This window comes from Ochotona curzoniae, unplaced genomic scaffold (assembly GCF_017591425.1).
Source record: "Ochotona curzoniae isolate NIBS_2020 unplaced genomic scaffold, NIBS_Ocur_1.0 contig_2321, whole genome shotgun sequence".
NCBI classification, from domain to species: Eukaryota; Metazoa; Chordata; class Mammalia; order Lagomorpha; family Ochotonidae; genus Ochotona; species Ochotona curzoniae.
Genome location: NW_024465421.1, coordinates 9632544 through 9656842, shown reverse-complemented (window position 1 = coordinate 9656842; position 24299 = coordinate 9632544). Strand labels below are relative to the sequence as shown.

The window sequence follows — 24299 nt, the reverse complement described above, 5'->3', positions numbered from 1 at the left end:
GCTTCAAACGGGCTCAGTTCCCTAGCCTCAGGCGTTGACCAAAGTGGACTGGGCCTGTTCCATTTTCTCACTCCCAGCACCACCTCCAGGCTAGGTGTGCCAACTGAGGGGGACCAGCTTTTCCTGAACCAGAGTGAAGCCAAGGAAGGAGACAGCAGTGCATGTGTAAAACCAGGCTGCATGCTGGTCTCCTGGGGGCCATCACACCAGTCCACACAAGGCTGGAAGGCTGGAAGGGCTGAGCTGGAGGTGTCGACAAGAGATGGCTCCTGAGGCCCTGCCAGTGCACAGGCTGGTTCTTTTCTATATATATATTTAAATCAAGACTTATTTCTTTATTTTCATTTTATTTGAAAGACAGAGAAACAGAAAGACAGATATCTTCCATTTGCAGTTTGCTCCTCAAATGTCCACAACAGTCCTGGCTGGGCCCAGCCAAGGCCAGGAGCCTGGACTTCAATAGAAGTCTTACCATGTAGGTGGCAGAGACGCAGTTTCTTGAGCCATTACCTGCTGTCTCCCAGGATGGCCTGAGCAGGAAATTGAACTTGCAAGTGGAGCCAGGACTCGAACCCAGGCACTGTGGCATGGGATTCAGGCTTCCCAAGGCTGCTTAGCCACGGTGCCAGATGCCCGTCTCCACAACCCAGCTCTTGCACTGCATGGCACTCCCAGCATGTGGCTTATACCCCAGTCTGCTAGAGGTGTGTCATGCCCACCTGTTAATACTCTTGTGTGCCAGCGGTGGGGTGGGCAGGAGAAGCACCCTGGCAGTCATTTCTGGGCGTGCAGGACCTGGCTGCAGAAGGAAAACTGACAGCAGGCCCAGTTTGAGAGCATCACAGAGGCATGAAGTGAAAAGAGGGAGCCATATCTTTTGACATTTTATGTCTTTTACCGTTAGATGGCTCGGCAGGGCCCGTGTGGACCACAGCGATGCCTGCCATGGGCAGTGACCATCGGGTCATCTGTGAATGCGCACTGAGGGGGGCTGTGCTGGCCTTCTGCTGCCACCATCTTCTGTCCGTTCCACCTGCAGCCTCCAGCTGGCCCTTGGAGCCCTGGCAGCAGCCAAGTTCCAACTCCAAGGAGCAGCCAGCAGCCCAGGGGCCTGGTGTCCCCCTGGGTAACTCATTTCAACATGTCTTCTTGCTTCTGCCTTTTCTCCCTACTCTCTCTTGCTTCTCCTCTCCCCTTTCTCTTTTCTTTTTTTGTTCATTGATTTTTAAAGATCCGTTTGCTCCCTTGAAAGACAAAGGATGGTGGTGGGAGACAGAGCAAGAGATCCCCTATCGACTGGCTCACTCCCCAGATGGCGCCATCAGTGGGATGGGATCAGGCCGAAGCCAGGAACCACGAGCTCCATCCAGGTCTCTCATGTAGCTGACAGGGCTCCAAATACTCGGCTTATCTTCACCGCCTTCTGGGACATGTTAGCAAGGAGCTGGCTGGAGAGGAAGCAAAGGTTCCAACACTTGAACCGGCACTTGGATTGGGGATGCAAAAGTTGCAAACAGCAGCTGAACGCACTGCACCAAAATACGTGCCCTGACTGCTGGCTAGGGTGATTCTGAGCAGCAGCACTCAGAACATCAGCTAGCTGACATTCTGGTTACATATTAACATGCACAAGTGCTTTAAAATATCACCCTGCCTTGCCTCTTGGCCAGCAGTGGTCCTGGAACCTTCTGCTTGAAATGCTGAGCAGGGGGGAGAAACAGCCTCTGGAGCATGTTCACCTGCGCTGCCCTGTCTGCCCCACTCACCGGCCCTATCCCCCCAGCACTCCCCACGGCTCGCCCCGACCCCTCTCCCCACTGTAGGCCGTGAGCTCCTGGAGGCCAGCAGGTGCACGACATCCTTGGTAACCTCCAGGGACCACACCATCATGAATCCTGCAGGCTGTATGATTGGTCTACTCAGAAGTAGAACATCTGAAAAAAGCTGGCTGTGCCCTGGGCTATCTCCTTTCCTTGCCATAACGGGGGTGGGGCTGGGCTCTCAGCAGCTTGTTTTGTCGCCTGCATTATTCACGTCTCTAATCCCTTACCAGCAAGGTACCTGGCACACAGGTGCTCAGTCAATATTTGGTGAACGAATACATGCATAAGTGATGTACCAAGTCCTGCCCAGAAAACTCCGCTCTAGCCAGGCTCAGGGTCTGACGGAGACATAATTCTCTTCCTGCAGGTCACAGAACGGAAAGGAATCTGTCAGCCAAAAGGAAGGACAACGCTGAGGTCTTCGTCCCCAGCAAACCTGAGCCAAACCTGAACCCCCAGGCTGCTGCCGTGGGCCTGGACCAGGAGAGAGTGTGCTCAAGTAAGAGATTGGGGCACCCTGGGTAAGGGAGCAGGGACTGAACCATGCCCTGTAGCTAATGTGTTAGCCAGAGTTCTGCAGACAATCCAAACCGAAAGGATATGCATGTATACACTCAGAGAGAGAGAGACAGGGTTATGATTGGGAATGGGTACTGAGGCAGTTGTGCAGATTGGCACGACAAATCTCAGGGGAGGTCAGCAAGCAGGGTGAGCCGGCTAGTAATCCCATGGTTCTCATGGGTAATCTCATGTTCTCTGTGCCTCAGGGCTCAGAGCGCTCAAAAAGCTGCCTGTGCACAATCTCTACCACTTGTCCCCCAAACCTAGATCGGTGAAGCCCAGTTGCTTCACCCAGAGGCTCCCCTGAAAGTTGTGATTTTCACCACATGCACTCCATCAAGCTTCCTGAGAGCTGATCTTGGAGCCACCTACACAGCCACACGCGCTGCACAAAACGGCCAATGTGGAGAATTTCTGAGGGTAGTTTTGGCCCCTGCACTCCTGCTGCTGCCTATCTAGCTTAATATTTGGGTGACATGTGGCTCCACTGTAGTCCCATGTCAGTCAATGAGAGGGCAAAGGCAAGGCCAGGGCCTTCAACTTTCCTTGGAGCCATAGAACCCTTTCTTCTAGACTCTACCTTCTGCACTAGCATCCCCTAGGGACACAGGTTCAAGTGTCAGCTGCTCCACTTCCAACTTGGGTCACTGCTAATGCACCTGGGAAAGCAGTGGAGGGTAGTCCAAGTGCTTGGGCTCCTCGTGCCTTCCTATGCCAGCGTCCTGTAGGAGTGCCAGTTCTAGTCCCTTCTGCTCCACTTCCAATCCAGCTACCTGCTCATGCACCTGGGAAGGCAATGGAAGTTCCTGACTCTTGGCTTCAGCCTGGCTCAGTCCCCACTGTTGTTGCCATTTGAGTACTGATCCAGCAGTTGCAAGATTTCTTTCTCTCTCTCTGCCTTTCAAACAGATAAATAAATCTTTTTTTTTTTTAATTAGACTTCTTATGTGTTCCTAGTGAATTGAACTTGGCATCATCACGAATTGTCTCTATTTCACCTTAGAATCTGATACAGTAGAGGTTGCATTTTCATTTTGGTTAGTGGTGAGGTGGTGTATCTCTTATTCATCCCTGTGCTTTCAAACTTTTTTTTTCTCTGCGTCTTGATATTCAGGTTTGTGCCTTGTGAGCAGGATGCAATTGTATTTTATTTTTATCCTTTAACAGTCTGTGTGCTTTAATGGGAGCATTTAGTCCATTTATGTTTAATGTAACCGCTGACATATTTGTGTTTAAATCTGCTACCTCGTGATTTGCTTTTTATTTGTTCTGCCTGTTTTATGTTCCCCTTTTCTCCTTTCTTGCCTTCCTGTTAACTGATTGCTCTGTTATTTTTTTCCCTCCTTGTTACATTGTTAGTTATAAATTCCTTTATTATTCTTCTAGTCATTACCAGAGATTGCAGCAGGCATTCTTGACTTATTAGCGTCTGCTTTAAATTAGCAAGATTACCATTTCCTATTCCTATTCCATGGAAGGACCTTACAACTCTGTTTACTTACCCCCTCCCAATTTAAATGCTATTGCCAGGCGTTTCCATTCTCTAGGTTTTAAACCCACTAGACATTCTTCTTACTTTTTTTTTTTTTTTGCCAAATTGGTAAAATTTGAGTTCACTCATGGTGTTGCCATTTCCAGATCCTTCAGTCCTGGCCATTTCCCTGTCACAGTCTGCCGTCCCTGCGTGTGTCACCAGCCCTGCTCAGCTTCCCAAGGCACGGGAAGTCTTGTCAGGAGCAGCTGTGTCTCAGCGGGAAAAGCCTTCCAGACATCATCCCACCTCCACGGCTTGCCTCTTTCCTGCCTCCTTTTGGCCCTGTAATTCTTCATTGCCCTATCTGTCTTATTTATTGGGCAGAGTGACAAAAAGAGAAAGAAATCCTCCATCCCCTGGTTTACTCCCGAAATACCTGCAACAGCTGGGTCTCCCCCTTGGGTGCCAAGGGCCCAAACACTTAGGCCAACCACTCCTGCCTTCCCAGGCACAGTAGCAAGGAACTGGATCAGCAGGTGAGCAGCCAGGACTCGAACCAGCACTCAAAACCAGGATGGCAGTATCATCGACCAAGCGGTGTAACCTGTTATGCCACAATACTGAACCCCAGAGTTTCTTTCTTTTTTTTTTTTTTTTTTGTTTTCAAACCAGTTGTCCTGAGGTTGCACTCTGGGGAAAGGTTGGGCCAAATGAGCTTGTCTGCCCTTCCAGAAGCGTACCTGTTCCCTTGCACCTTTGAGAGGTCTTCTGACAAGTTCATAAAATTGAACTGATGGCAATTAGATGTGCACAGGTGATGTAACTCCACAACAGGCCTTCTTCCTGTCTGTCACTGTAATTACCCCTGCTTGTGGTAAAGGCCCCTTTGGCCCATGCGAATCTACTGTCAACCCAGAAGCTTCTCAAGGAGCAAATATGATCTCCTTCCCCGAGACCGCTGTCTCCTTGAGGCAGAAAGCACAGGAGTCTTTAACGCGGAAGGTTGACTGCCCAGATTGTCAGAGCGCTCCGGCAAGGTGATCTATGGGAACCACTTCTCCCAGACAAGCTGCCAACCCTAGAAAGAAAGTAACACCCCTCAGGGTGAGTGAATTAGTGAACATGACAGCCTTGTAGGTTAGTGCTCCTGCCAGGAAAACCTGCAGAAGAAAGCCTGTGCGGCCCAAGTGCAGTCTCCTAGCCTAACAGGCAGTGTTTCTCTAGTGGCATATGATGGGAACTCAAATAGCAGCAGAGGAAGATGTCTTAATGCCCGCAGGCCTAACCAGTCTAGGATGGTAGCTGTGCCCCCTGGCTTAGGCCTTGCAGGGAGGGATCCATGTGCTCCACTGTGGTCACTGAGAAACTGTATCACCCTCACTTAGCTCTGTTTCCCCTGGCCCAGTTGTTCTCAAACTTGAATGGGCATCAGAATTACTTAGGAAGCCAATTACAGCACAGGTGGGTAGGCCCAAGTCCCGGAGGGCCGGGGCAGGGGCTAAGCAGTTTTGAACTAACAGAGTTCCCAAGGGATGCTGATATCACTGGTCCAGAGACTGAGAACCACACTCCTGATCACTACCAGGCGGGCATTTCACCCCTGCCCAGGAGACACCCACCCACACCCCATAGGGTTCAAGACTCCGTTTCATCAGCTTTGTTTGCAACCCCTGGAGGAGAGAGACTGCCACCTTCCCAATAGGCCCAGTGCAGATCCAAGAACCAGCTCATCCCTGAACTGCCTCCAGACTGAATAATCCATCTGGATCAGGAGTCGGGTCAGATTACACACACACACACACACACACACACACACACACACACACACACACACTCTCACTCCATGCAGGGCCACTCAGCAGCAAGGTCAAATTGACCCAAAAGGCAGAGTGGCAGGCAAAGGGTATTTTCCTCAAAGAAACCGCAGGTGCTGTGAAGGTCACTGTGCCTGGAAGACAGCAGCGCCTGCTGTTGGTTTCCTATAAAAGTCAACTACACAGAACAGATACCACAGATTCCACAGAGACAGGGTGTGGGACCGCCGAGCACCGGGACGTCGGAGAGGAAGGAGTCGGTAGTTTGGGCCTTGAGAGCCTGCCTTGAAAAATCACGTGCGTGAAGTGCATGCGGCAGTGGAAGGAGGAGCGCTAGGCCTGCCGAGAGAACCTGCCCCGGCGAGGCCCCCAAACATGCTTTTAGAGGTGAGAAGCACGCGGGCCTGGACAAGCCAGGTGTGTCAGCCAGCACCGCCTCGCAGTCCCATTTACAAGCATAGTGGCCTCAGATAGCAGCCCTTGTATGATTGCATAGGGGGCTGGAGGCCACAGCTCTGCGGGAGAGCTGGCTAGTGACTGGCTCAACTGGTCCAGGATGGCCTCTGGCATATTTCCGGCAGGCCTGGGGACCTCAGTCAGGGTGACTTGTGTGATCCTGTCATCCAGCACTTTCGGTCTCCGAGCAATAAAAGATAAGCCCCAGCATGCATGCATGTGTGTGCATTTTCAGACTGCGAGGTCACAATCAAAGGAAGCTGCCAGGCCAAGTGCAGCTGGGGGAACAGGCTCCATCTGTGACATTCCGGAGATGCTGCAGCAGCACACTGCAGCATGGCCGCAGGCGGGGCTGTGAGGCATTGGGGTCATTTGTCTCCATCTTCTGCTGTGGGGAAGCCGACGGTTTGAGGCTGCCACACCATCTTGAGTACGTGGAGGCTTGGGGTACTTGGGCACAAGTCCTTGTCTCAGGGTGCCCTTGGGTTTAGGGGTGAGTGTGGACATCTCAAGACCAGACCCGACTAAGTCAGCTGTTGCCATGGATCTTTTGTCACAAGGTGTGGCATACAATCTCTAAGCCCATCAGCCCCGATAGGGAGTCAAGGGGCAGTACATGCAGTGGAAACGGGAGCACCCCTACCCCATCTAAAGGGGGCACCACTACCTGGGTCCACCACGGTTACCCTATGTGGGTGTGGGCCCTAGGTTGCTAGGTTGCGTGACTGTTCAAGAGATAACAGGAATCCCAGTTTTCAAGTGAATTCCCCCTCCTCCATCCTTCTTCTTCTTCTTTTTTTTAACACCTTGGCATCAATTTCCAATTTAAAGAGGAGAAAGTTACAAGGCAGGTTTCAGCCAGTGGGGTTTCTGGTCCATGACCACAGTGATAAACACTTCCTGTCTCCAGGTTTAATGTTTGCCACTTAAGGCTCCCGAGGGACCTCCGGGCCCCTGGCGTGGGTTGTAAGGAGTGATTTTTTTTTTTCTTTTTGCTCAGACTGAATGAATAGGAGCTGTCTGAGTCACAGCCGGTGAACTGGGGCACATCACCTGGCCAGAGGAGCCGACCCTCCCCCCCCAGCCTGGCCGCCCCACATCTTGGCGACATGCGTTGCCTTCATGGTAAATCTCCAGAAATTGATACACATTTTATTCCTCCATGCGAGAGGAGAAAGGCAAGCAAGCACTGGCAAAAAGATGGGAAGAGAGTGGAGTGGTGGGAAGAAGGATGGCTCTCGAGTGAGAAAGAGCAGTTTGGGATAGATTAAAACATCCAATTTGGCTTTTGCGGGTGGCACACATTTACCATGGTGAATAAATTCACCATCCTCTGGGTCTATGACCAGAGTAAATCCACCGTCCCTTGGCATTCGGGTCAGCCCTGCATGAGGCTGAGAGCATCAACACATGAGGGATGAGAGCATCAACAAGAGTTCGGAGGTCGTTGCCCGGCATATGGGGGCGGGGGGGAGGTGTGGAACAGCAGGGAAAACACCGGGTGGCCAGCAGAAATGGGCTGTGGGCAGTCCTGGGCACCAGACGTTTCTGGGGGTGGGGACGTTACTGGGAGGGGAGCTGCCGAGCCGACCTTGGCTGGCAGAAAGGGTGATCTGATTTTTTTTTTTCTCAGTGCATCTTCTTAGCATAATGTGACTCAAAGGGCAGAGGCAGCGCTTGCCGATAGTCACGTTGGTTTCCTGCCACGTGAAAGACACTTGGCAGATAGAATGGGGTTTTGCAGGCAGAACTGGGCCTCCCTGGAAGAAGACAGTGGGGAAGAGCTGCTCGGCCACCAGCACACTTTCCCCTGGCTGCGCAGCCGGCTTCCTTGGTGACCTACTGGCACCTTCTCCATCCCAGCCCCAGCCCAGGCCACCGAAGAACATGAACTGGCAAAAAAAAAAAAAAAGAGAGAGAGATAAGGGCGGCCCACACAGCTCCTCCCAGGCTTATTTTATAAGGCTCTGTGCATGGCACCATGGCTCAACTGGCTAACTTTGAAGCACTGTCATCTCATACGGGCACTAGTTCGCGTCCCAGCTGCTTTACTTCCTATCCCGCTCCCTGCCTGTGGCCTGGGACCCTGCACCCATGTAGGAGACCCAGTGGAGGCTCCTGGCTCCTAACTTCAGATCAGCTCAGCTTCAGCTGTTTTAGCCATTTGGGGAGTGAACCAGCAGACGGAAGATCTTTCTCTCTGTCTCACCTCTCTGTAACTGCCTTTCCAATAAAATAATAATAATAATAATAATAATAATAAATCTTAAAACAGAATGAACGAAGTGCCCTGTGCAGGAGATGGATACAGAACCTTCCAGCAACAGCAGTACATGAGCCCCCGCATGTCAGGGTGCTGGCACAGATGGTGAGCCGTTACCTGTTACTTCTGGAAGCATCTGTAAGGCCCGTGCCTTCCCGCAGAGGATGGGGGAAGCGATACGCTTCGGAGATGTTCACAAACACCGACATGTACATGGGTGGGGGTTGATGCCATCTTCCAGCCATTCACTTGATGGAAATTAGAATGTCAGATGGCAGGAAAGTGCCAGGGAACAAGATGAGCCTTCATGAAGCAGTGAACACTATAGGGCTTTCTTGGCCTTGGGGGCTACCACCTCACCACCTACCTTGTTCACCCTCCTGGCTCCTTGCTTCCCCAGCTCCAGCCCCCTTGCCATTCTTTTGCTCACCCCAGGGCCACGGCACCTGCTGTTCCTTCAACCCTCCCTAGGCGAATCTCCCCAGGCTCACCACCCTCAGACATTCTTACCTGACCACTCATACCAGCATCAGCTCTGGTACTTACCAGCTCTGCACCTGAAAGGACCAGAGGTGTGCCTGTCCCACCTGTTCCCCCACTCCTACGGCGGCAGCTCACTGGGCCGAGGATGCACATGGCACAGCTGCAGGTGCAGAGATGGGCTGCTGGTCCGTGGCTGCTTCTGAGAGCCTTGGAGCCAGAGCATGTTAGCACCACAGTTCCGATGTGGCTCAAAGACATAACCCTGAGTTGCCCTCTTTCCATTTTTCCCATTCTCCCATCCAGTGCAGGAATCCCATCCCTCCTTGTATTGAGTGAGGAAGATCTAGTGTGATCTGTAGTTCCCATCTTCCCAGGACCTGGCTGTCCTAGGAAGCCAGCCCAGGAAAGCCCCTGTGTGCTTCCTGTCCTCTGCTACCAATGCCATTTAAAAATTTTTGTTTGTTTGCTTAAGACATAGACCAAGATTTCCTATACACTAGGTCACTCATCCAACAGCCACAACAACAGGGGCTACACTGGGCCAGAGCCAGGAACTCCATCCAGATCTCCCATGTGGATGGCAGGGACCCGAGCACTTGGACAATACTCTGCTATGTTCCCTGAGCCCATTGACAGGAAGCTGGATTGGAAGCAGAGGAGCTAGAAAATTTAATCCTGGCCTCCCACAGGCGGCAGGGACCCAAGTACTGAAGCCATCACCTGCTGCATCCCAAGGAGATCTGCATCAACAGGAACCTGGAATGAGAAGCAGAAGCAGGACTCACATTTAGGAATTACAGTGTGGGATAAAGGCGTCCAGTGCTCATCTTTACTTCTGTGCACAGCTGCCGGCACCTGCCAGTGCTGTCATTGGTACTGCCACTTGCACTCCCACTGCCATGCAATGCTCTCATAGATGTGTAACGGGAGTGTCCTGTGTGTCGACCAGAAACCCTGATAACTGGGCAGCACACAGCTGCTGGCACCTGTCAGGGCCGAGCTTGTTGTTGCTGCTTGAACTATATTATGATGCAGCATATCAGTAACAGCAGTGTCAAGTATGTCAACCAAAAACCTGAACGACCCCACGACATGTGGTTCTGACCAAGGTCTGCTCAGCAGGCCAAGCACCAGGGCAGGTGTCCTCAACCGTCTCTCCCTCCCTGCCTCCTCCCGCACCCCAGCCTTCACTGCGGTAGAGTCAGCAGTGATAAACAACTTTTTACAAATGATTGAGCAATAATGATGAGACATACACAAGAGGAGGTGTGTGGGTACATGCAAATCCTGCAATCTTTTATAGAAGGGCTTTGGGGTACGCTTGGGTGTCCAAAGAAGGTCCTGGGGACACGCAGGCTGCTGTGCCTTTACATATGGAGCTATTGGAGATTGAGTTGCAGGCACGGGGCCTTTTTACTCCCGGGCACTGCAGCGTGCGTCTCGTGTGAACAAGGACACTCATTTTACGTCACCACAGTATACTTAGCAAATGCAGGGTGTTGAACGTTCATGGAGTTCTGTTATCTAAAGTGCCGCCTCTATTCGGATTTCTTCAAATGCCACAATAGTGTTCTTGGCTGCAATTTGTTTCTTCCTCCCCACTCCTCCAGCACCCCTTCCCAGGGTCCTCTTTACGCTCCCTTGCCACGCCTGTGAACCAGAACCCACAGTTCTCCCCCGCTTTTCGTGCCTTTCACGACCTTGACATTTTGGGAGAATATCGGCCTCTTGTCACATAGAAGATGTCTCCCTTCGGGTGTGACAGATGGTGAGCTGTACCCCAAGAACACAATCTAAAGGTGCAACCCTCCTGTTCTCTGCATGCCCGCATCTCCACTCCCACTCAGGACCTGCAAGCCGGCGAGAGAGACCCCTGTCTGCAATGCGCAAGCTCGTGGTGGAGGTTGAGGACAGGCAGGAGGATGCCTCGGCTGTGCTGCGAGCCATCCAGGTGGAGAACGCAGCCCTGGGGAGGGCGCTGCTCGGCGGAAAGGCGGAGTCCCCTGCCAGCCCACTGCAGGTGCGTGCACAGGCAGGGAGAGAAGGGAGGTTACTGGCTCGGCTGGGAGCAGACAGGGTCTGAGCAGCTGTGGCCGGAGCCCATGGGGACAAGGGAGAGGCACTGTGGGTGTCGCTGACGTCAGACCTTGTGTGCCTTGTTCAGGACCTGCCAGGGTTCCCATCTCTTGCACCTTCTTTCACCTTGCACTCACTTCTGGAAAGCCCCACAGGCCGCTATTATCTCTGGCTTTGGCCGATTCCCTTGCAAACCCTGGATCCTTGAGACCAGGGACAGAGGAGAATAAGCAGCAAGCTCTGGCTGCCTTGTTGCCCTGTCCCTGGCTTGCCTCACTTGTTCCAGGGACTTGCCTGTCCCTGTAAAGCATTTGGCTTTGCACCTGCTACTTTGGGCTTTGAGCAGACAGCTGGAGACTAAGCAGTAGGTGGGACCAGTGCATCAGGGAGCTGCAGGCCTCAGCACACATCTTATTGCAGAAGCGTGATCTTGACTCCCCGTTGAAAACCTTGTCCATAGTTCAAACCCTTCAGTGCTCACAGGAGCCCCTAAATGGACAAGCCTGGTTGGAACTATGGCCACTGGCATTCAAAGGAGCTAGGTGACCAGCTCGGGCCATGTCTTTGGAGGTAGTCTTTGAAGTCTGTCTGCCCACCTGCAGGGCAAGATCTGCATCCATGCCAACCACTGTCGCCAGGCTTGCTCTCAGGGCACTGAACTCTGCAGCTGATGCTCCTTCCTAAATGCCCTTGGGAATATCCCTGTCCCTCCGTGTACCCTTGAATATACAGTGGATTGCTCTCTTGTGACCTCACATCATGTGATTGCATCTTCCCAGGCTGCCGAAGGACCGCTGACAAAACCCTGGGCCCACCTGCTGAAGAAGGAAGAGGAAGAGGAGAGCCATGAGGTTAGTGGAGAGCTAAGACCCACACCCAGCCTACATGCCTGAACACAGTCTGTTAAGAGCTCCCAAGCCCCCACACAGTCCCAGCAGGTCCTCCGTGTGTATCCAAAGCCTTGGTATGATCCTGCACGTTTCATAGATGAGGGCCCTGAGGCTGGGAGTGGCTTGCCCAGGATTGCAAGACCAAGGAGTCACACAGTCCTGCTGACTCAAATCCCTCATTAGGTTTCTGTTGGCTGGCAAAACAATGCAAAAATGGAGCTTAGTGGCATGAAAAAGTCAATTATGTCTGTATTTTTCAAGGTCAGTTAGACACAGCTCAGCAAATGCAGACAAGAATTAGTAGAATGCTAAAGGACCATGGGTGTTGACCTGTCTTCGGGTCTGTATCTTGCGGCCAAGATACAGAGGTGGCTGAGGCAGATAACCAGGGGCCTGCTAGAACCTATAGACAGCGGAAAATGAAGCCAGAAAAAAGCATGGGTGTGCCAAGCCATGGTCACAACTGCAACTGCTAATGAGTTAGAGTGACAAGGCGTGAGATGGGGTACCAGGCGAGTGTGGTGCTGCAAGTTAAGCTGCTGTTTGGGAGACCCACATCCCATAAAAAGCACATCCCATTATTTGAGCTGAGCCCTGCTTATAAGAAGGCATCAGCTGCAGGGGACAGTGTTCCAGGTGGAAGGTACTGGAAGAAAGCTTTGAGGTGGGAATGAGCCTAGCATAATCAAGGGACAGGAAGTAGACCTTTGCATGGAAAGAGAAGTAGGAGGAGAGGAGGAAGAGGAAGCGGAAGGAGCGAGTGCCAGAGGTGGGTAGGGAAGTGGCCAGGACAGCATTGGCCTTACTTGTCCTTAGGAAACTGTCACCCACCATGCTTTCTCACCCCCTGCCACACAGGCCAGTCATGGCCCTGGATTTCTGGGTGGCTCAAGCCCTGCCCCACAGAGCTTCCAAGTGTGTGATGTTATCGGCAGACAGCCAGTGGACACGTCCCCAAGCCAATGTCCAGGGAAGCAGAAGCAGAAAGGACCTGGCAGGAAAAACCTGGAAGGGCCCAATGGTATTCCTGGGACCCTCCATGGGATCTGGACACTTGGTAGCTTCTAGAACAGGGATACCATGGCAGCACTGAAAAATTTGGGGAAGAGAGAGATTCTATAAGAGGGTGCCAAGGCAGACTGTCTCCCAGGCCCTCTCAGAACCGCAGGAACCTGGAATTCCTTGCCCCTCCTTGCTTGCGTTCTTTGCTGTGCCATGCCCACAGGGGGCCTGAGGGCTGGGAAGTGTCACCTTGGACCTCTGTTTAAAAAGCATTTTCTTCCCCAGTGCCTCCCCAGTGTGCCCAGGTCCTGCTCACCAGGCCCACCCAGGGCAGCAGAGGGAACCGAAGGCACCAAGCAAGCCCTCGACAGAACTGACAAGCTGGGAAGCAGGTACTTACCCAAGCAAACTCACAGCTCAAGCCAGAGTCCCTGCACGGCTGCCAGGAGGTGCTTCCTAACTTGGGGTTCTTGCTGTGAGCTCCCAGACCATTCTAAACTATTCTTTATACTATGCTCCCTCAGTCTCTCTCTCTCCTCCCTCCCTCCCTCCCTCATCTCTTTTAGCCCTCAAGCACAAAATTTGCTCAATTTCTTTCTGGCAAATTGGCTCTTGGATTATTCCGTTCGGGTCTCAGTCCTTCCTTCTTGAGGTTTCCACTGACAGCCCCCCTCAAGCAGCCCAGAGTGGGGGATTTATTCCCCAGCTGGCTGGGGTGTGAAGGGGCAGGGGGCGTGCAGCAGCACCCTTCACAGCTCTGACTCTCTGTGAACACCCCTTCAGGCTCTGCACCCATTCCCTGCGCACACAGCATCAGTCATTGCACCGGTCAAGTTTTACCATCAAAATCAAAGCTTCCCTCTGGTCCACAGGCAAAAATCCATCTTGAGCAGCTGAGCCAGCTCAAGCCTAGAGTCTCCCACTGTGCCTTGGCACACACACCTACATCCAGGGCCACCGGTGCAGAGAGCTGTGTGCTGTAGGGACTGTGCAGTGTGCCTGACTGAGAGGCGAATGCACCCCCAATCCAGCCTGTGCACCCATCATACCTGGAGCTTTATCAGCACAGAAAGGGACAGAGCTTTCCCACACTGTAAGAAGGAGGGGTTGTCCAGCCGAGATGTGTGCCCTGCAGGACTGGCTCCTCTCCCAAATGAGTGCCTTCAGTGAGAACATGGGTAGTCTGCCCTGCACCTTGAAGACCTGGGCTAGATACTATCTGATAACGGCCTCAGGCCCTGCGGTTCTTGGGCTTTGGGCAGGCCCATGGAAGGGGAGCCTGTGACCAGCAGAGGTGCATCCTCCTTGGTTTGCAGTCCCCCTATGCTTGCTTGGAAATGAGATAAGCACAGCAGATCTAGAGGCCAGTGGGCAGCAAATTGTTGCTAGAAAAGACCAGATAGCAAAGGCTTAACGGCTTTGCAGTAATTTTTGCTCTTCACTTGTTTGTCCTAACAACAATTAAAAAGCAGAAAGGCCAGCTTTGGTTCGAAGGTCCTGCAGAAAAAGGTGGACATTGGCTGAGTAGTCACTTCGTATTCTGCTCATAACGCCCACATCCCTTATCAGAGCGCCAGGGTTCAAGTCCCACCTCCACTTCTTACTCCAGCTTCCTGCTTGATGTGTGCCCTCCTCCCCGGAGGCAGCAAGCACTTGAGTCACTTCCCAAGCACTTAGGAGACCCTGATGGATTTCTGAGTGCCTGACTTCTGCCTGGCCCAGCTGCAGCTCCTATGGACATTTGGGGAATGAATCAACAGTTAGAAACACTCTCTGATGCTCCCACCCTGCATCTCTCTGTCTCTGTCTCTGTGTGTGTGTGTGTGTGTGTGTGTGTGTGTGTGTCTGCCTTTGTAAGAAATCCAAATCAATACATAGTTGAAAGCAGGCCAGGGGCCGCATTTGTCTTGCAGGCCACACTACAGCCAACCTCTGCTCAGTGAGCTCTCGCAGGTCAGCTGGCTGTGTGGCCCCCCAGCAGTTCCTCTCCAGCTGGGCTCTGATTTCATTGCTAATTGTCCAGCTGTCGACAAAGGGACAAGCGGACCCTCCCGCCTGTATGCCTGCTTGTCCCTTTGAACCAAAGGCAGGGTGCAATCTTTCTTCTCACACTGTTGCTTCTCTCTGGAGGTGGAAAAACCATCAGGGAGCCCTTTGATGGGCAGCCTTGTCTTTTGCTTATCATTTGTTACCGCCTGCTTGCTAAACCAAAATCCCATTTCAGACAGCAGCTGAAGCTTCCAGAAACACTGCAGGCCATGGAAAGTGATCGTGTGCATTTCAGTGAGGTGGCAGCATCACTGACCCAGGAGCAAGTACTAGACCCGGAGGTGAGAGCCTTGACTTACGCATTTTTGTTTATTCAGGCACACTCCAGGTTTTGCCTTAGAGCCAGGAGTGGAAGGGGCCCACTTAATACTCACCACTGCTTAGCGGGGTGGCTCCCACAGTGGTTAGCTTAGCATATTTCTGCCTTTGTCTCCAGTTCTGCCTCTCCCTTAGCACACAGACCAAACACATCTAGAGCACTGGAAGCTGGGACAGAAAGATGTGGGCCAGAAGTTTCTGGAGAGAAATATAAATAGAAGCCCATCGGGAAAGGCCCAGCAGTGCTAGTCATCAAGAAATGCAAAGTAAAGCAGCCCCAATGTCCCGCTTGGAATCAAAGTTAACAAATGATTTCTGATGATAACCTTGAGCACTGGCAAGGTTGCAGCAAAGCTGTGGCTGCTGCTGCACCTTGCTGGTGGCAGTGTAAACAGATGAAGGGCTTGTAAATGGAAATATTCAAGGCTTCCAGCCCGGCCACCACTAACCCCCTGCCCCCGCCCCACGCATGCCCCCTTGGGTTTCTTATCCCAGGGAAATCACTTGGCAGAAATAAAAAGCTATAGGCTCAATGATGCCTGCTGCAGAATTATTAGAAAGTACGGGTTTGAAATAAGGGACGGGAGGAAAAAAAAAATAGAAGGAACCTAAATGTCTCATAATAATGGAGTTAATGGGCAAAGTATGAGATGTCAGCACAATGCAGTGGTATAAAAGGCGGCGAGGCTGTCACCGCGAAGATTACGCAGATTAGAAATATGAAGAATGTGAAGTTCAGTGTAGAAGGCAGCGTCAGTCTTCATCAAGTCCAATGTGATTGTATCTGCCGTGCAACGACACAGCCGAGCGTTGACGGGGCGGGCCGCCCACTACAAAAGGCAGGCAGTGGTGGCCAGGTGGTACCATGACTAGGCTCTCTCTCTTCCTTCTTATAAGACGTATTTATTTGAAAGGCAAGGTGACAGAAGGAGAGAGAAACAGCGACCTTCTGTTCACTGAATCACTCCCTAGATGCCTGCAACAACCAAGGGCTAGGCCAAGTCAAAGCCGTGGGCATAGAGCTCATGCGACCTTGCTTAGAGTCTGTGAGCGTCCAACGGGGGGTCATCCACATTTCCACCGGGCTCCATGAGGGTGAGTCAGGGAGGGTCTGTCTGGCTCCGGCCAGGGAGGAGCTGGTGACAGTGTCTGAAGTCAAAGCTTTGTTCTCACGCAGCTGGCACATGTTGCTCACTCAACCATGGAGTCTTGAGTGTGGTGCAGCTCTAGCCCCATGAAAAAAGAGCCTGGATTGTTTCTGCCTCTTTGCATCACAGGAGACAGAACATGCAGGGCCAAGTGACTTGGGCAACAAAGAGAAGACAAATGACAAACGTGCATTGCTGCCAGTCCTCCAGATGGGACTGGATCTGGCAGCTCACACGAGACGTCTCCAGCCCTGTCCCCACAGCATCAGCTGCACCCCAGAGCTCTGTGCCCCACTGTGCCAGTCTCAGTTCTGCTGTCTCCTCGGGGCCTAAGAGTGAGTGGAAGGAGCCTTTGCTCTGAGACTCTTAGACTGCCCTCCTACCCCCGATTCCAGTTGTGTGGCTCCCACCCACACAAAGCTGAGACTGGGACCATCACTGAGCTATGCCCTCCTGGTGGCCCAGGGGATGTACCCACAGGATGCCCTGTGCCAACCAGGCTCCTTCTCAGAGTGGGAAGAGATTGGTGTCCCTGTGTGTCATGGCTGAGAATACAGGAGGAAGGGCTTTCCCACAGAGAACTCAGGTGGTCTTGAGGAGGAAGGGGAGGGCAAATGCCAAGAGCTTCCCTCCCTACGTTGCTTTCAGACTCCCAGGAGGGACCTGAGGCAGGCAGTATAGAAAGCAGGAGGCAGTCCTGTCACAAATCATGACATTAAACTGCAGCAGACCCCACAGCACCCCTTGCAGGGCAGCCCTCCTGACCTTTGACCTCTCTGCTACCTGCAGCATGCAAGGTGCCTGGCACTGCCATTCCTCTACACCACCCAGACCACTCACCTGGCCCTGGAGCGTGCCTGCAAGCACAAACTCATGAACTCTTCCATCTCCCCAAAGTCACCCAGGCATGTGTAGGTTCGTCACCAGCCAGTCTGCCTGGGACTCGAGCCCAAAGCAGCAGACTTGGCTAAGACCCTGTGCAACCAGAGAAAGGTGACAAGCAGAAAGAAAGCTGTGGATTCCGCCAGGCAAGTTCATCCAAACTTCATCTCCCACCACGTTCCTTCTGGGAGTGCTGAGCTGACCTAGCTGTCCCCACCCCGTCCCCATGACGTGCTGTTCCAGGCTCGTGCACATGCTCACACACACGCTGAGAGCGATAGCACGTCTCACTGGCTATTAATTACAAAAATAAGTGGGGAGCAGTCGCTCTGCATTTGCCCAGCTCCCATGCTCACAGAACCATTGCAGATTACCAGGGCTAATTAACAGGGCAGGTGCACGCAGGGTAGGCACCATTTTATGAGTGACTGATCCATGGCGACCAGCACACTGCACCCGGGCCCCGGAGGCCCCCAGAAGCCATTTGGCATGGCTGCCACTCATCAATGGCCTTCACGTACCCTCTGGCCACAGAGCCTGCCTGGAAGGCAGCGGGCATTCAAATCAGCAAAGAAGAGAATCAGAAAGAACCAGACACTGAAACTGCTCAGGCAGGTCCGGGGCTCGGCCCTTGCTGAACGTGCATAGCAGGGGGGCCTTCACAGGAGTGACGTCAATCCCATCTTCCTATCAGGCTGAAGATGCAGAGACCCATCCAAGGCAGTGGGGCCCTTGTCACACACCACCACCAGCATGTTTTCCGCAAGACTAAGGTTGAGGTGCTGGCTGGGTTGCTCTCCTTCTGAGGCTGCTCTCCTTGGCTTGTTCTTGTTCTTGGCAATGTTCTCACTGTAGCCACAAGTGATCTTACTGGTAACTTGTGTAACTTTCAGTGATTTGAGAAGCAAAGAGACAAAAACAAAACAAAACAAAACAAAAACAAAACAACAACAACAACAAAAACACTTCCATCCACTGGTGCTCCTTCCAACTGCCCACAGTCCACAGTCGCTCAGTTGGACTAGGCCAAAACTTAGAAGCATGGAACTCAGTCCAGGCCTTGCCACACGGGCAGCAGGAACCTAGCTACTTACACCAGCCGCTGATGCTTCTCTGGGCACACATCAGCAAGAAGCTGGAGGAAGAGGCAGCAGAGACAGGACTCGAACCCAGGAGTTCCAAAATGCATGCATCCCTAATGGCATCTTAGCTGCTAAGGCAAACACCTGCCCCTAATGCACAGCAGTGACAGGTCCACCATGTGCAAATGGTGTCTTGTAAGGACAGCTGTCAGATTAGATGAGGGCCCACCCCTGGCAATTCATTTTAATTGAATCACCTCTCTTAAAGCTTTGTCTCCAAATAACAGTCACATTATGAGACTTTGCATTACTTTTTTAAAGATTTATTTTTATTTGAAAGGCACATTTGACAGAGAGGAGAAACAGAGTTCTTCCATCCATTGGTTCATTCTCCTAATGGCAGTAATAGTCAAAGCTGAGCCGATCCGAAGCCAGGAGCCAGGAGCTTTCTCTGGGTTTTCCATATGTGAGAAGGGGGTCCAAGGACTTGAGCTATTCTCTGCTGTTTTCCCAGGCCACAAGCAGGGGAGTTGGATGGGAAGTGGAACAGCCGGGACTGCTGCATCCATATGGGATGCCGATGATACAAATGGAGACTTAGCCTTCTATAGCACAATGCCAGCCACATGCTGGGATGGGGTTTTTACAGATGGATTTGGGGGCATACAACTCGCCCAGCTGGGCAGCAGTGAAGGCTTTCCTCAGGACATGACCATGGGGCAGTGGGAAGTTCACGGTCAGGCAAAACTTGATGCTTTGTAAACATTTCTATTGGCAAACTCTTCAGCAGAAAACTTGCTGAGTGCCAGGGTGTCCAAGAACTGCATGAAATACAGAATTGATTCGCAGTTCCTGATAAGCACAGGGTGCCACTCTGCCCCTCCTGATATAGTTGGAGAAACCGAGCCCCGAGCTGTCAGGTTGCAGTGAGCTGATGTCGAGCCTGCTGTGTTTTCATCCTCTGTTCTGCTGTTCCTCTCCTTTAAGGACCAGTGTGGCAGGAGAGCGGAGATCAGAGACGCTGTGCATGTGACTATGGAGATCCTGTCCAACTGGGGCAGCGCGCTGTGGGTGGGTCTCACCGAGGTGGAGTTCTTCGACCAGAACAACACAAAGCTGTATGTGTCGCCCCACGACGTGGACATCTGTCACATGGCCACGCCGGGGGAGCTGGGCCACCTCGTCAACAGGAACCTGGCTGTAAGTGGCACACACACAGGCTCACTGGGGTCGCAGCACAGGGAAGTGTATGGCAAGCCTCCCTAGCCATTCCTTAGGATAGCTGGCGGGAGCCCAGGGCCCCCAGGCCTCCCTCCCAGCCTCCCATCCCCAAGCTCTCTCCCAGAGATTTCTGTTCTGTGTGGCTTTCCTGGGGGAGCTAGTTCACACAGGCCAAGTTCATAGTCATCCTGCAGCCTGAGCCACACCATCTCAGACTCCTGCCTCCCTCCCGCAGCACCAACCTTTTCCTTTAAGTTAGCTAATGTTTTTAAAGACCTGGGCATTTGCCTTGCCCACCACTTGCAGAACAGGACACAGGTGGCGTGTGCTGGGCAGTCCTTCAGTGTCACTCATAATGGTCTTAAGGAGCGTTTCTAGGGAACTGGGAACTTGAGTACCTCCAGGTCCAGGGCTGGTGACTGGGGCCCAGGGCGACGGGAAGTCTGTTTTTCAGATGCTGTTTTCTGCCACGTCCGTGTATTGTCTATTCCAGAGAGCAAAGGGTTGTTGTTATTATTATTTTACCAAGAATACACCTGTTCAGGCACTGAAGCAGACAGGGTGTATAGAGAGCTGCTTCAGACCTCACTGTGTGGGCTGCAGAAGAACCTGGGTCCAAAGTTTGAGCGCACACAGCTTTCGGACCCCAGCAGCTTACCTGACTGTAGTTTCTGCATCTGTAAAATGGATACCCCACGGGAGAAAAAAAGTGATCCTTACAACACGTATGGCTCAAATGTGAACATCAAGAGCTCCACATCATGGCCAGCACTCCCTCGGGGCGCCAAAGAAGCCAGCTGTTGGCTGTTCTCACTCATCATCAGTAATTCTATTAAGGAGGACATATTCCTCACTGCATTATAAAGTAGAAGAAATGAGAGGAGAAGTCTGTGACACCCCTGCCCAGTGCCGGTGAGCCAGGTACTGGTCTTGAGTCTGTGGACGGTTGGGAGACAAAGGTAGAACATTTGCCACAGCTCTTAGACTCCTGGGGATGGCAGGAGCTCGGAACCGGCTCCCTTTGTTTGGCACCTGACATACGGAGGGAGGGAGTGGGGGAGAGAAGAAAGAAAGGGAGGTATTTCAAGTGTTTGTGGCCCAGCCCAGAAAAGGACAGGCCTTGCGGGCATCTTGGAGTTCCTAGATGGTCTCAGGAATCTGAGACACATTGGGACTGATCTTTGTTGGAGAGGGGACAGAATCTGCTTCTTGGTTGGTTAATTGGTTGGTTGGTTGGTTGGTTGGTTGGTTGATTCGTTGGTTGCTTGCTTGATCAGTTTGTCCTGCTCAGTTCCCAAAGAGGAACAGTCCTGGCCCACCCTTGCCACCAGAGGGCACGGCCCCTGGATGCCAGTTATAGACTCCCCGGAAGGGCAGTGCAGGAAGAAATTCATCCTAAAGACATCCCTGAGGGTCAGGAGATGACAGGCCCATGGGAAACAGGATGCAGGTGAGAAACATCTGTGCCCATGCTCAGACTGGGGGGACACAGTCAGCTTCCAGTTCAGCAGCCCCAGGACTGTCCCACCCTTGAGAGACACAGGTCCTATTGGGTCATTGGATTGCAGTTTGGCTGCTGTGGCCTGCACAGCCCTTCTTTGCCTCCCAGTTGGAGTCTGTAAGCCCCTGGGGGTTGCCCCTGAGCTGCAGACCTATGTGATCTGTGCAGAAAGCTAGGGCTGAGGCTGGGACCTGAGCAGCTGTCATCCTGGGCTGATGGGCCTCCGGGCCTGTGTGCCTTCTCCCTGTGTTCCAGGCCTGGGGCTCCCAGGACACAGAACCCATCAAAACCTTCCAGATCCACTGGCATGATTCATCCCCATTTCATCCCCAAGGAACCCCAATCCCATGACCTAAAACCCCAGCGGTGCAGCGTTGGCTGCTGGGTCCGTCTGACAGCTGAGCTAAGTCACCTGGGAGTGGAGGCGGGGTGCAGAAGAGCAGGTGTTTGTGTGCTTATGCAAACCTTCCTCCTTCCAGGCCCACCCCCACCCTGCCACCCAAGCTGACCCAGCCCCTCCTGCTCCTTGGATTCCCCTGCCTGACTGCCCAGCCCTCAGAGATCTAAAACCGGAGTTGGAGTCCCACTGTCCACCACCCACCTGTGTCTTCCTCCGGGAGGGGTCTTACCTCAGCAACTCACTGTCTGCTCAGCCGCCCCCCAGACAACCACCTTAGACATCATAGAAAATTATGTCCAAAGAAAAAGTTAACAAGTTTGTGTTGCACAAGCTTTTCTGTGCTGGGACAGAGTGTGCGTAGGATGCTCTCCCTGCCATCCTCCTGGATGGAGCCTGAATCCGATCCCTTCTCTCTGCTTCTGTGGCCGACTCAAGTCCAGTCACCTCGGGTTCCCTCTCACGTGGATTAGTAAACACTCTATTTCTTATCCTCTTCTTCTCATGCTACCCACTGCACTTTCCTGGTTGTATCCAAGGTGACCTTCTAGTGATGTCAGATTGTCCTGCTCCCCGCTCCTGAAAAGCTCTGCCAAAGCCTCCCATGGCACGGAGGAGTGCAAGACCAGGTGCCCCTTCTGTGAGCAGGCCCGCTCCTTCCTGTCTGCACTCCTCTGACCGCCGCCGCCTGGCACACGGGGCTCCAGCAGCCACAGCAGGGCTCCAGCAGCCACGGGCCTGCCTTCTGCTCCTCTGACCTGCCAAGTTCATTACCACCTCCCCAGAAGGTCTTTCTTCCAGGTTTCCAAGTGTCATCTTAACCTTCAGACCTCAGCCCAGATACCACTTTCTCCGCACAGCCTTCCCTGACTCCTGGAAGCGTCCAGTCCCCTCCCCTGTGGTCAGTGTCAGGCTGTCATTTCTAATTTTCATCAGAACACATGTACACAAGTTTCCTCTGCTGAGAGTGTAAGCTTTTCTTTGTCCTGTTCCTATTATATCCCCATGACATACAGAAATGCCACATTCATGCCATTTTTTTATACTGTTTCTTTGGAAATAATTATAGATCCCCAGGAAATTGTAAAAGTAGTCCAGATAATACATAAAATCAGTGAAAGTGAAGCTAATTATTGAAGGATCAGCAAAATTGACAAATCTTTAGTTGAACTTAGGAAGAAAAAAATTTCAACTGCATAAAATCAGGATGCTACTACTGACATTATAGAAATAAAAAGAATGATCAGAGACTTATGATATGTGTATGTCAACAAACTAGATAATCTAGGTAAAACAGAAAGACTCCCAGAAAGGTACAAATGACCAAAACTGACTCAAGAAGAAGTAGAAATTCAGAATAAACCTACAGCAAATGAAGAGACCGTTCATCATCAGAAATGCTGCCCACAAAGACAATGCCAGGACCAGATGGCTTCACTGGTGAGTTCTATCAGACGTTTAAGGAGTTAACTCCAGTCAGGGCCAACATGATGATTCCGTGAGCTAAGCTGATGCTTGGGACACAGGTGTCCCTATTGAATGCTGGTTCAAGTCCCAGCTGTTGTATTTCCAGTCTAGCTTTCTTTCTGCTTGTGTGCCTGGGAAGGAAGTGGATGATGGTAAAAATCCTTGGGTCTCTGCCACTCATGTGGGAGACCAAGAAGGAGTTCCTGACTGCTGACTTCAGCCTGGCCCAGCCTTGTCTATTACACAAGGGACATGAACCAGAGAATGACAGATCTCTCTCCATGTCATTCTGACTTTAAAGTAAATAAAATATTTTTTTAAAAAAGAATTAGCACCACACCAGTCCTTTGTAAACTCTTCTAAAATGAGGCTACACTTTTCTGTGAGCCCAGAGTATCACCTTGATCTCAAAACCAAAGACATTGCAAGAAGGGCAACTGCAAACCAGTATCTTACGAGATTCATTGTAAACACTCCGAACAAAGCACTAACAAATCAATTCTGGCAGTTCATAAGAAGAATTATACATCAAGGCCAAGCAGAATTTGTACCAATAGTGTAGAGTTGGTACAACATCAAAGAGTGTACTACGTACAGCACAGTAACCACGTGATACCCCGTAGGTGTAGACAAGGCATTTGAAAACACCCAGCAATCTTTCATGGCTTAGAAAGAGAAGACATTAAGAAACAGAAGAAAGGAGAGGTGAGGAGGAGAGGGCAAGCGGGGAAGAGAGGAAAGGGGAGAGGAGAGCCGAGGGCATCCTTAGCCTCAACTTCCACCTTTCATGAAGGACGCATCTGAAGCCCCCACAGTTGACATCACGCTTTATTGGTGAAAGACTGGACATCATCCCGAAATGATCAGGAATGAGACCAGAAGATCTGCAACCATTCTTCCTCTTTAACAGTGGACCTGAAGTTCTACCGTGGGCCGTTAAACAAGAATATAACAAGTTACAAAAGATGTAAAACTACATTCACAGTTAATATGAATATATAGAAAAGCCTAAAGTATCCACAAAATAAAGAAAGAAAGAACAATACCTCCGTGAAACTGAAACTGAATTCCTCAAGGTTACAAGATAAGAAATCAACATATAAAAATTAATTGTACCTCTATACTCTAGTAATAACATCTAAAAAGAAAATTCAGGGAGCAATTCCTTTCGTAATAGTTATCGAAAGAAATAAAATAGGAATACATTTCATCAAAGAAGCATCGCATATAAATCCTGATAAGTGCTGAGTATTGTCGACAGAAATTAAAGACCCAAAGGTATGCAATGGTGTTTGTGTTCACGGGGACCCCAAACCAATCTACATATTCATTGCATCCTATCAGATCTCCAGCTCCTCTTTTTTTTTTTTTTTTTTTTGGTCAGGAAAAGGA

At 51.6% G+C, this 24299-nt stretch overlaps 1 protein-coding gene across 1 annotated transcript in view; it reads left to right on the top strand.

Moving 5' to 3' along the window:
• The window catches only part of LOC121151591 (katanin interacting protein), a 157559-nt gene that overhangs the window by 88032 nt on the left and 45228 nt on the right, over nt 1–24299 (top strand). The window contains exons 8-13 of the mRNA XM_040973166.1: nt 2191–2322; nt 10722–10894; nt 11730–11801; nt 13128–13234; nt 15067–15172; nt 19309–19521. Coding sequence (XP_040829100.1) covers nt 2191–2322; nt 10722–10894; nt 11730–11801; nt 13128–13234; nt 15067–15172; nt 19309–19521 — 803 coding nt within the window. The remainder of the gene's footprint in view (nt 1–2190; nt 2323–10721; nt 10895–11729; nt 11802–13127; nt 13235–15066; nt 15173–19308; nt 19522–24299) is intronic.